Source organism: Cajanus cajan, chromosome 7 (assembly GCF_000230855.2).
Source record: "Cajanus cajan strain Asha chromosome 7, NIPB_CcT2T_4, whole genome shotgun sequence".
NCBI classification, from domain to species: domain Eukaryota; kingdom Viridiplantae; phylum Streptophyta; class Magnoliopsida; order Fabales; family Fabaceae; genus Cajanus; species Cajanus cajan.
In genome coordinates, this window is record NC_138523.1 from 27,882,662 (window position 1) to 27,896,026 (window position 13,365).

At 35.0% G+C, this 13,365-nt stretch overlaps 1 protein-coding gene across 7 annotated transcripts in view; it reads left to right on the top strand.

Annotated features, from left to right (window-relative positions):
- Nucleotides 1-4,540: 4,540 nt before the first annotated feature.
- LOC145949504 (high mobility group B protein 3) overlaps nucleotides 4,541-13,365 on the top strand; it is a 45,554-nt gene continuing 36,729 nt past the window's right edge. For 3 of the 7 annotated variants that reach the window (XM_083059484.1, XM_083059485.1, XM_083059483.1), the window contains exons 1-8: nucleotides 4,542-4,816; nucleotides 4,895-4,993; nucleotides 5,744-5,837; nucleotides 6,127-6,252; nucleotides 6,333-6,390; nucleotides 6,482-6,526; nucleotides 6,775-6,855; nucleotides 6,948-7,025. In XM_083059484.1, coding sequence (XP_082915610.1) covers nucleotides 5,770-5,837; nucleotides 6,127-6,252; nucleotides 6,333-6,390; nucleotides 6,482-6,526; nucleotides 6,775-6,855; nucleotides 6,948-7,025 — 456 coding nt within the window. In that variant the 5' untranslated portion in view covers nucleotides 4,542-4,816; nucleotides 4,895-4,993; nucleotides 5,744-5,769. Of the gene's footprint in view, nucleotides 4,817-4,894; nucleotides 4,994-5,743; nucleotides 5,838-6,126; nucleotides 6,253-6,332; nucleotides 6,391-6,481; nucleotides 6,527-6,774; nucleotides 6,856-6,947; nucleotides 7,026-7,249; nucleotides 8,937-10,829; nucleotides 13,360-13,365 lie in introns of those variants that run through there. The other 4 variants (XM_083059480.1, XM_083059486.1, XM_083059481.1 and 1 more) reach the window with 4 other exon arrangements.

Below are 13,365 nucleotides of genomic sequence, written 5' to 3' on the forward strand. Positions count from 1 at the left end.
CCCGTTCCAGCCTAAATAGAATTTATAAAAATTTTCATAAATAATTTTAAATTAATACAAACCTCTATAAAACCCCTTTAATTAATAAATAATAATCAACAAGAAAATTCAGGGTGTTACAATTCTCCCCTCCTTTTAGAAATTTCGTCCCCGAAATTTACCTAAAAACAGAAATGGATAAGTTTCTCGCACCTTGCTTTCTAATTCCTATGTAGCACTCATTACCTTATTGATGTACAACTCTATCAATCTCTCCAAGAAATGTCTAATGTTCATAAGTACAAGATGCGCAAACTCGGTAAGCCTATCCATAAGATCAAATTTCTTAAGAATATCATACATAACTACAACTAAGTCCATAAATACAGAATCTTATTTCCAAATTAGGACGTCTAAAGGTTGCAATAAATCTGAAAGTTTTTGGTGTTCTGCCTAGTTTTTTAACATACTAAGCAAACATACACAAATTCCTCCACTTCCTTCTTCATCTTGGGCCGCCAAAACATCTTTTTAAGATCTCGGTACATCTTAGTGGCTCTTGGATAGATACTAAAACTACTCCTATAACCTTCTTCTAGGATTGCTCTCTTAAGCTCCGGCACATTAGAAATGCACAACCTATCCTTAAATCTCAAAACTCCATCCACTCCAAATCTAAACTAACTCTCTACACCTTGATTTAACTTCTCTACTTGACTCAATAAGAAAGGATTTACCTTCTGACTTTCTTTAATCTCATCTATCAAGCTATTAGTCATTCTCAAAGCTCTCAACTTAATACTCTTAGAGGTCAACTTACACCCTAAGCTCATCTTCCTAAACTCCTCAATCATATGCAATTTCCTAATTATCAAAGAAAACACTCTCAAAGATTTTCTACTTAAAGCATCAACTACAACATCAGCCTTACCGGGGTGATAATTCAATTGGAAGTCATAATCTTTAAGAAACTCTAACCATCTCCTCTAATTCTCTTTTCACCTTAGACCATCACGCTTCCGCTGCGCCACTCTGATACATTTTAGTAATTCCTAAATGAATGCTAAGAGTACTCTTATGTCCTTTCTCTAAGATCATCTTCCTTAATTTGAGTTTACTAGGCACATAGATTCTATCCTTGAACCCCAAAACACCATCAACTTCCACTTGTAAAGGGCTATGTATATCCCTACTAATCTTTTCCACTTGGGTCACTAAGAAAGAATCTAACTCCTGAGTCCTCTAATCTCATCCATTCATCTATTAATCCTTCCAATATATTCAATTCAATGTTCCTAAGGGTGAGGTCACACATCACGCTTAAGTTTCTAACATCCTCAATCGAATCCAACCTTTATATCATCAAAATGATAGATGAATGCTCATCCTACTCAGGGCATTTGTCACTATATTAGTTTTACTTTTATAACCCTCTCCAAGGATTAGAAGCCTAAGTGTAAGTTCACTATGTACCCATACTCGGTCTTCAAGTCTTACCACTTCATTAATACCTCAGGAAAACTCTTATTTACTAGCTTGTCCTATAGCCTCACACCTTGCCACAAAATGAATCAACTAATTATGTTTATCCAATATTCTTCAACAATCTACTCGTTACTCAAGTCATACCTAGTCTCTCACTACTAGGAGAAATTTCACAAGTCAAACTTAAATTCCTAATTTGCGCTAAAAGATACATCTCTTTAACCATAAAGAAAGATGAATAAATATAGATGTTTTCTATTCAAAGCATCAACTACTACTTTAGATTTACCCAAATAACAACTAAGATTAAAATCCTAATCCTTACAATTTCCAACTATCTCTTCTGTCTCATATTCAACTCCTTCGAATCAAACAAATATTTAAGATCCTTATGATTACTAAATACCTCAAGCTTAGAATTATACCAGTAATGTTTCCAAAATCTCAAGCGTAACTATTACAACCTCTAATTCAAGGTCATGGGAATAATCCACCCAAACCCGTCTTCAAAGCATCATTCTATACCACATAAGACTTACTAGAGTCCGGTAATGTTATCACTAGTCAATCTTGCCATAAGAGTTGGAACTACTCTCATACTTACTATCCCACATAAAGACAATATTTCTCCTAGTGAATATAGTTAAGGACAATACTATCCTAGAAATTCCTTCAATAAATCTCCAATAATAACAAGCTAACCTCATAAACTCTTATCCTCACTAACTGGCTTAGATATCTCCTCACTTAAGCACAACTTCTACCACAGATAGATCTACATTATATCTCCACTAAAAATTACAAGACCTATAAAGTTCACCTCATACAATAGAAATTCATACTTAGATAACTTGGCGTAATGCTGTCTTGGATATATCTTCACCCTTAACTCTAATATGATGATATCACATCCTAAGGTCAATCTCATTAAACACACAACCTTCATTAATTCATCCCTAAAGTCATTTATCCACATATCAACATACATGCATATCAAGTCATATTAGAATGCCTACTATAAACCTTCATATATACCATCCATAAGCATGTACATGAACAACCTTTACCACATAGCATCATACAACCTTAAACAACCTCTCAATCCACAAGAAAACACCCCAAAACATCTTAACAAAGTCAATTCTTATCCTTGCATTGCCTACTAACCGAAAACATTATTACAGCCTATTTTTCCTTTCAACAACTATCAAAGAAAACAACACATAGAGAGTTTCACTCATCCACGTAATCTTAACCTATCACCAAAGAAAGCTAAGTGAATAAGTTACAACTCTTAGGGAGACATGAGATTTTAAAAAGATCATCTTCTTAGCTAAAAATTCAAAAATCATCACAGATATATTCAATACTTACAACTAGACCTTTGATCACCAAAGTAGCTATAACTGGAGTGCAAACATCCCCTACGCATCAACATCTAGGCCACAAAATACCTCAATCCTTTCAAACTTACTCCTTTCCACCTAAAATTCATATCAAAGTTTCCCACTATAAATCTAAACCAAACAACTCACATATTCAGTACAAAAGGCTTAGAAAATAAAATCCACATGCAACCATCAAACTCTAGAAATCATCAACACTTCAATCTCTCCTTAAGAATACCAAAACTCCAATTTTCAACATACATCATCCTTGGATTTAATCGCTACAACTATAGCTTTCAAAAATTTCACCAATCGTAAACTCTTAATACACTAAAAAAAATCAATGTCTTACCCAAATCTAAGGCCTCAATAGCCCCTACATAATTGGCACAATATCTCGTCTACTACTCACACATATGCTTGCAACACAAGCGATACCACTCAGCCACTACTTCTTACATAAGCAAGAAGTATCAAACAAATAAGCAATCATAAGAATGAAGAAGAGCGGTCATAATGGTATTAGCTAACACTATCATAACTATCATTCCTCGAATTACAAAATAACTTAACAATATCAAACTCTACAATATCAGCACAAGGAGAACATCATCATCATCATTATCAAAGCAAAACATCATCAAAGTATACAACAAACAAAACACTGTCAAAGTACACAACAGAATCATGATAAGTACATAACTCGGTTGATTGGATCGACCTGCTCTGATACCACTAAATGTGACACCCTCTACCCCAACGTTAATACACAATAAATGTAAACAATAATTTCTTTTTCTTTTTGAGTAAATAAAATCTTTCATAGTTTAATAACATCTTTCATGTATAAAACAATTGTTTCAAATCTCATAAGGTAGAAGATTCACATTCGTAACTCATCAATCATAAAAAGTCAAATATAAGTATTAAAACTCAAGAAATCATATAAAGGAAAATATATATTAATTCCAGTAAAGGTGGCAGTGCCTCCTAGTTAGGAATTAATATATCACTTTCGAATCATGTAATAAAATAGTATGACAAAGATGTACATTTTGGTCTTTTCTCAAGAACGTTCAAAATTACAAAGGAAGAGAAAATTAAAGCTTTTAAAACAATAACATCCCAAAAAAATAAGCCTAGCTATGCCCGATGTCACATCCTATCAGAGCATACCCAACTAAACCCTTCAGCCTCATCACCAACATCCTCATGATAATGATCGCCTGCAACATAATTTAAACATATACAAGAACAAAAAGGGAGTGAGAAACATCTCACTCAGTTTTAGGTGAAGAAATAAAGGTTAGATAGCACACACACAACAAATATAAATCACATGTAAACAATACACATAAATAATCAATATCACATATATACTCATTTATCATGCTATGATGTCATGGACTCGACTCATAAATGCATGCATGTGGCGCCATAAGGAAGATTCACATATCATCACTGGTGACCCTAAGGTACACCTGCACTACAAAAAAAATGTTAAATAGTGGAGGTTATTTTGTGGAGGTTTCAAAAACCTCCTTAATTTATTAAAAACTACAATTTTTTTTATTTAATTTGCAGAGGTTTATAACCTCTATTAATTAAATATTATTTTTTCAGTTTCTGCCTCCAAAAAAATTTTCCTCTAAAATAAATCCCAAAATCTGGAATTTCCCTCTTCAACTTTACAGCTTACCTCTCCAAAAAAATAAAAAAAAAATTGTGATTTCCCTCCCTAAAAAATCACAAACCCCACAACTCCGTTCCCTAAAAAAAGCAAGAAACCCTCTCCAAAGAAACCCTTCGAAACCCCTTAAGCACCATGAGGGATGAAAGAACATCGCGGTACCCAAACGCTCGACCCCAAATCCTCGAAGAACATCACGGTACCCAAACGCTCGTGAGGGATGAAAATCCTTTTCCTCATGCTCTCCTCAACAATCATTGTGCTCCTTTCTCAGGTATTCTTAAAATTCCCCCTTCCTCCCTCTCTCTAGGGTTTCGCCTCATGTTTTCCCTTTTTCCCTTTCTCAAATTAGGGTTCCGGCGAGCATGGCGGAGGGTCCTGCGAGCCCCGGCTACGGCAGCCACGAGAGCGGCGACCACAGCCCTCACTCCAACGTCTGCGAGCAAGACAGGTACCTTTCCATCGCCAACATAAGCTGCATCATGAAGAAGGCTCTGCGGGTGATGGGACGACCACGGCCTCGGTTCTTGCGCGCGAGATAATTAAGCTCGGGCTTCTAAGTGTGACTTCTAGGGCTAACCCTGTCTCTCTCAAAAGAGGGATTGATAAAAGTGTATAGAGTTTGGTAGAGGAGTTAGAGAAGAAGGCTAGGCCTGTTAAGGGTGTAGATGACTATTGTTGTTTTTGTTGTTAGTTAATTTGATATTGATGTAAGAGTAAGACTATTTGTTGCGGTTTATGGTTTGTTTGTTTGTTTGTTGGGGGGTGAGGTTTATTACTATTCCTTTATAAGTTACTACTTTTTCTTGTAAATTACATGTTACAAATCACCGCACACTTTTTAAATAACTATTCTGTCTACTTTTTTTTTCTAATTTCTTTTTTAAAATGAGAGTGGCACGGCGTGCCTTTTTTGGTCACCAACAGTTAACCTAATATTTTGTGTGTGCATGTGTGATTTGTGTTGTTGCTACAAAGTTTCAAACTAATGATTTTTTATAAGGGGGATTTCTAGGTTTGCAAGTAACATTTGGTGAGTCTCAGTTAAATTCATAGTTGGTTGCATCTATTTTATCCTGATTTTACTGGGGATCTTGATTTATGTATTAAGCTAATTTTATTATTTAACTGTTTGAAATTTTATCCATCTTTTGTCTCTTTTTATTGAAATTTTTTCATACCCTTGTTTTTGTTGTTGTAGATTTTTTTGTCACAGGAGCTTAAAAAATGAAGAATGCAAAGGGTAAGGGAGCAGCGAAGACTTCAAAAAAAGCTCTGAAGCCTGTTTATGACCGGTTAGTTCTCGAGTTCCTGTAGCATTACAGTTTGGTGAAATTTATTTAGGCATTTTGATTTTTCATATAACTTTGCATCTCTTTGTACCATTACAGTTTGGTGAAGTTTATTGAGGCATTTTGATTTTTCATATAACTTTGCATCTCTTTGTTGATCAGGGTGTTGGCATTCGGGCGCATTTTTTAATATCTAAACATTATATTATTATCTGATTATGCATATTTGATGGTGCATCCAGTTGTTACATGAATAGTGTAGTGATGGAACATATATTTCTATTGCTTTCAGAAAGGTTGGAAAGCGGAAGGCTCCTGCTAAGCCTGAAAGGAGTAGAGGACCAAAGACAAAGAAGGAGAAGGCCAAGAAAGACCCCAACAAGCCTAAGAGACCATCCAGTGCTTTCTTTGTGTTCCTGTTTGTATCTATCTTTTCTCTTTACTTTATTATATATCTCCTTTGGAAAATTACATGACTTGTTTCATGGTCTGTGGTAGTGAGGAGTTCAAGAAGACCTTTAAGGATGAGAATCCTCATTTGAGGGGTGTAGAAGTTGTAAGTTACATGTCAAATTGCTTCATCTTCAATGATGATGTACCCTTTTTGAATAAACATCTAAATTGTTTGCTTCACTCTTTGATTGAAGGTTGGGAAAGCTGGAGGAGAGAAATGGAAGTCCTTGTCCAATGCTGTAAGTTCTGAAATTGTGATAAATAATGACACGTTTTTGTTATCTTTTAAATTAATTTACTCTTTGTTGTGCTTTTAGATTCTTTCGGGTATAATTTTAAGTATGTAAGCAAATGTTTCTTCAATTAAATTCCAGTATATCAGAATCTATATATATATATATATATATATATATATATAAATGAAATCATTCTATTAAAGAAGGATTTATTGTTTAATTAATGTTGACTCCTCTCCTTGAATGAAAAGGAGAAAGCTCCATATGAAGCCAAGGCTGCAGAAAGGAAAGTTGAGTATGAAAAACTTATGAAAGCTTATGATAAGAAACAGGTGAGTAACATGTTTCGGTTGTTCTGTTGTGTGTGCCTGTGTGGTGTTTTGACCGTCTTGTTTATATACTTTATTTTCTATAATGTTGCCAGGCAAGCTCTACTGATGATGATGAATCGGACAAGTCCAAATCTGAAGTGAATAATGAAGATGATGAAGCTAGTGGAGAGGTAGCCTTCTTTCCCCTTTCTATGTTAGCTATGTTATTTATTTTAGAATGTATTCTCTGTACCTTCTTGAATTTTGAGTGTTATAAAAAGTAGCTTGAACTAAATGAACACTGACTTTTTTGGTTTCTTTTGTTTCAAGATTTTTGTTCTAAAGGGTGACAAACCTGATTAGATTCTTATTTTTTGAGTATTTTCCTAATTGGTGTAATGTCATGTTACTTCAGAGTCCATATGGTTGCATAGTGGCATCAGCAGCAGCGGATGAAACATTGAGGTTTTGGAATGTGTTTGGAGCACCAGCAGTAGCAACTAAAGCTGCACCAAAAGCTAGAACTAGAGCAAATAAGAAAATAACACAGAACAACGGCAAGGGATTGGGGGCCAATCCGATAAACAAACTATCCAACAATTATCCCCACACCCCTGAGCGAGGTTTCTCACTCCCCCCTTACCTGGATAAGCGGAGCTGGAACTTGGGCAGGGCCTCCTCCTCTGGATTCCCTCTTCCTTTCTCTCTCTCCTTCACTAGTACAAAATAAGCATTTTACGTCGGTTATTTAGGGGTTTTTACGTCATAGAAACGTCCGACGTAGAAGCGGGAGACGTAAATTTTACGTCGGGGCGTGAAAATCGACGTAAATTTACGTCTGACATGCCAAGGTCCGACGTAAAAAGTCATACAAAATTTAAAAAAAAAAAAGAAAACAAGTGCAGCAGAACGGCCCGTTCTGCTTGGAGAACGGCCCGTTCTACTTGGAGAACGGCCGTTCTGCTTGGAGAACGGCCCTTTCTGCTTGGAGAACGGCCCGTTCTGCTTGATAAACCCAGGACTGCGTCTCCAAACCCAAAAGGCCTTGTACAAATTTCTGCTCCTGTCTGCAGCCAGATAAACATTACGATACGTTCGAACGGAATAAAGAAAGGAGGGAAGAAGATAAGAAAGGAACCTTCGAACATAGGAAATGAGCGAAGAACGAAAACGAAATCTGAATGCTCCCAAACAATGGCGTTACGTGTTGGCGGCGAAATCTGAACAAAATCTGAACGAAATCTGGTGAAGAATGGAGAGGCGTTACGTGTTGGCTGCGAAGCAGGGAGAGCGGGAAGGAAATCTGGTGAAGAAGGAGAGGCGCTACGCAACTTAAATTCAAAAATTCAACTTCATTTACGTCAGACAACAAAGGGACCGACGTAAATTCAACAATCTACGTCGGTTGTAGCTGAGGTCCGACGTAGATTGTTTAATTTACGTCGGTCCCTTTGTTGTCCGACATAAAAAAATTTGCGTTATTTTCAAAAATGCCACCGCGTCATTTTTACGTCGGATATGTTGTAGTCTGACGTAAAAATACAGACATAAAAAGCCTCTTTTGCACTAGTGCTTCTTTCTCTTTCTCTCTCTCTCTCTCTCTCTCCTCTTTCTCTCTCTAAGATTTTGCCTTCTCACTCAATATACAAATTTTTCACCCCTGCCCCTCTATTTATAGGCAACCTGGTGTACCCGGAACGGCCCGTATTGAATTCAGAACGGCCCGTTCCGGATCCTTCGAATCTGTGCAAAATTTTCAACTGGAACGACCCGTTTCAAAAAGCAGAATGGCCCGTTCTGATGTTCACGTTAACACTGATTGATCATAGTTGGAACGACTCGTTTGCAACTAAGGTCTTTAGGCAATTTCATAACCTTGGAACGGCCCGTTTTCCATTGGGAACGGCCTGTTCTGGAAATACAAAAATGGGTCCTTTTCTTCTTTGGAACGGCCCGTTCCACTTTTGGAACAGTCCGTTCTGGTCCCTCAAAAACAACTTATTTTCATTGTCTGGAACGGCCCGTTCCACTTTTGGAACAGCCCGTTCCAGCCTAAAATAGAATTTATAAAAATTTTCATAAATAATTTTAAATTAATACAAGCTTCTATAAAACCCCTTTAATTAATAAATAATAATCAACAAGAAAATTCAGGATGTTACACAAAAGCTATCATTTTGATGCGAAACGAAGTGAGGATTGCACGTAACAAGAAGATTGGAGCAAGCCAAATGAGAAGGAACAGAAAATATTCATCAAAATCATCCATTAGTGCTAAAATTAATTAACAAACAACTATGAACAACACAACTAAATTAAGCTAATCTTATATAGTTAAAAATCGTCACGAAATATTAACTGATTTTATTCATAATTAATCTTTTTCAAAGATTCGACAAGTCACTTTTTGTGGAATTAGTTCTTCCCTTAATCACTTTTTTTTATTTACAATATATAAACCTAAATTGAGTTAAATACAACTTGAATCAAGGATTTATTGGTCAATTAGGTTCATAATTAAAAAAATAATTTTATCAATAATTAATATGTTACCAAATTCTTTCACAAACGTAATATTGTTGTGGAAATTAAATCAAATCAGGTACCCATCACTATTTAATAAAGATATCCTATACCAACTATTAATTAGTTGTATACCGTACTAATAATTATTATTTATTTACTTATATATATATATGGGAGCATATCAAGTGAGAGAGAAATTATTATGAGAGATATGAGAGTTAAAATATAACCCTTAAATTAATTTTCTCTCACTTGATTAAACCCCAAATTTTCTCTTACTTGATTAATCTAAGGGTTATATTTTAACCCTCTTATCTCTCATAATAAATTTCCTCTCACTTGATATACTCTTATATATATATATATATATATATATATATATATCAATTTTCATATGTAAAGAATTTATACTAAAAAATTTGATTTGTTAAACAAAATCTATATAGTAATGCATCTGGTGGTGACAAGACAATCTAAGGATGAACAGTTAGTTTTATTAGTAGTACTACAAATATTTTAATTTAACCTACCAAGTAATTGCTGGAACACAACCAGCAACTATTTTTTTAGTAAAATTTGTTATGAAAATTTTAAAGATTGATAAGTTGGTTGGTTAATCTAATCAAATATCATATTCGATACATTTTAAAGAAATAATTATTATATAGTGATCTTCACTTTATAAGAACATAATATTTATTATTAAAATTTATTTTTATTTATACTATAAATATCATATATGTTGATATATTATGAAAAAGTATTGGTATAAATTATAATGACACACAATATATATTGTTAAATCTCATTTAAAATTAATATTAAAACTGTATGTAGTTATATATCAAATAAATATACATACATATACCGTATCTATAATGATACCTTTTATATGTCATTATTATGTAAAATTTCCTGTGGTGATAAGATTAAATATAATAGTTTGAAAGTGAATTATTTAATTAATATATATGACATGCTAACCTGCCCTTAAATATTAGAATCCGTAACTTTTAAATTTCTTTTCCTTTTTTGATTTCTTGCTATATGTATTTATGTGCGAGTGGTTCCTTTCTTACGTGCTTGTGGTCCTTTCTTACGTGCTTGTGGTCCTTTCTCCGTGGTCCTTTCTCCCTACATTGCCCTGTATATATATCCCGAGAATAGAAGTACGAGAATAGAAGTGTTTCTGGATTGAATTTTTAAAAAAATTTAAATTGAATTAAACTAATTAACTTATTCTATAAAAATAAATTAGTTAATTGATCAATTTTTTTATAAAACATATTGACTTTAATTTTTTAAAGTAAAGATAATTTTTTTAATAAAAAAATGGATCGATTTTGTAATGCCCGTATTTCTTCTTATTTCTTTCTACCATGTTTCTTCTTCCTTCTCACACAAATCATTTCTCCATTTTTTTACACTAGGCTGAAGAGGTAAATCATTTCTCCATTTTCTTACACTAGGTTGAAGAGGTAGAGAGAGAGAGAGAGTGAAGTTGCTTATTCTTCTTTGGATTCTTGGGAATTCCTTCTTCTTCGTTCTAAATGCTGATGAGTGGTAAGTTAGTGTTGTACGAAGGAAGCTCCAATTTTCGGGACTCTAGATTGCTCTCTTCTCCTCTGTGCTTTTCTTCCTTCCTGGAGATTTTGATTTTCAGGTTAGCCAAGCTTCATGCATTTGTTTTTCCTTGAAATAGTTGAGTTGTTGGGTGCGGATTATAGTTAAAAATGGTTTTTGGGTTGGAATAGAAAAATGATGAATTATGGTGATCCTATAGCATGTTGTTGTTCTGAGTTGCTTTTAGCTATTTCATACAATTGTAAGTGTTTGGAGGTGGTTGCATGTGTTGGGAATTTTCTAAGTGCAGGTTGTAGTTCAAAAATAGTGAAGAACCTAAGTATTTCTGTCATCACGGCTGAGTCCTTTGGGGGCCGGGTGCAAGGGGAGCATTCCCAGGAAGCAAAGGGCTGAGCTGTTAGGAATGACTAGGTGGTTGGTGAAATGGCTGAGCGGCCTGAGCCCTTGAAAAGGGCTGAGCCATTTGGGGGCTGTGTGCCATTTGGGAATGTAGACACCCAATTTTGTCCGGGGCATACAAACAAGGAAATTATGAAGGGAAGGAGCTCCCGAAGCATGCCAACAACAGGACAGGACATTAGAAGGCCCAAAAGCCAAACAATCTGGTTTTAGTAGCCTGGCACGACCTATTACAAAACCAGAACGAGCTGTTTCCAATTTGGAACGGGCCGTTCCAAGTTCCTAAAAGGGCCTAAAACCCTAGTTTGGAACGGGCCGTTCCAAACTCCTCAAAAAAGGGCTAAAATCTTAACTGGAACGAGCCGTTCTAAAACTGGAACGGGCCGTTCCAAGTTATTAAAATGGCTTAAAAATCCTTGTTTGGAACGCCCGTTCCAGTCTACCAAATTGTGTGTTAATCTTATCTTTGGAACGGGCCGTTCTAGTTTCAGACTGGGCTGTTCCAGTTACGAAATTAACACATAATGGCCAGACCTAGAACGGGCCATTTCGATTTTGGAACGGGCTGTTCTGGACCCTTTCTGATGCCTATAAATAGACAGCTTGGGCACAGTTCTCAAGACCTCAAAAATTTCGTCCAAGACTCCTCAGAGCTCGAAATTTCTCTCTCTCCCTCCTATTGTATTTCTTGAGATTTGTAAGGTATTTGTGTAGTGTAAAAGGTTGCCACAAAGCACCTAAAATTTTCATATCGGAAGATTTAACAAAGCTTGTTACGAGGTATTTTAATTAATCTTCTTCTCTCTCTTTTATTTCTTATTTTTTATAAATATTGTTATAATAAAAACAATCATGTAGATATTTTAGAGTCAATTGTTTAATTTAAATTTCAAGCATGTAAATAATCATCAATAAAAGGGAATTTAATATTTATATTATTATTATTTATAATGTTAACTACGTTATAGGGTACCAATTAAGGGCGTTGTAAGGATGCTTAATACCTTCCCTACACGTAATCGACCCCCAAACCCAATTCTGGTTATCCAGACGATTATTGGACTTTAGAAAACCTTTTCTTTTTCCAATGTTTTGAGTAAAACATTGGTGGCGACTCCATAGAACCTATTTTCAAAACCATTGATTAAGGATTAGTCTGGTGTCTAGGCATTCCTTAATTGATGAGACTTTCAAAAGGATGTTTAAACCATAGGTTGCAAGATCAGAAATTTTCGGGTTGCGACAGATGGCGACTCCACTGGGGACGTTTAAAGAGGGTCAGGCCCATTTAATTGATGAATTTAATAAAATAAAAATATTAATTTAAATATTTTTCCCCTTTACTTTTTTTGCTTTATTTGTTTGGCTTTAATATTTGTTTGTCTGTTTAAATTTCGCATATTTTTGAAATAAATTGCACATAAACCTTTGTACACAACAGTTCCCCCTACACCCGGGGGCATGAGGGTATTAAACATAGGGAGTGGTTAATGTACGACTGACCCAAGTTTGGCCTTGGAGCCTGCGAGCCTTGTCGGAAATCACACTCAAGGTGATAACCGGTTACTCTAGCCCGAAATATTGCGACAGACCTTAGAGTTTGCCAGGTAACGGCGACAGAGATACTGGGTCCCTATAATGGGGGCACCTTGGGGGCCTTAAGACCAGTGAGATTAGAACTGTCCTATACAATGCACTTTTCTTGTAGGGACCACAGACTAAGGATTTAAATGTGACTGTTCACAGGTGTATGTTGATTGAGCATGTGTGTGTGCATTTGTTTGCATTATTTGTTCTAATAAGAGTGGATTAATTTTTTAAAACAAGCAAACTAATAATAAAAATAAAAAAAAAATAGAGAAATTTATAACCCTTTTGTACATTCTTAGGTCATCATATCATAGCATCATATAAGTAGTTTCCTTTCCAAAAAAAATATATGTATAATACCTTAAAAAAATATATGTATATTCGTATCATGCATCATATCTCATAGTTAATCAAAACTGATGGTGGAAACTA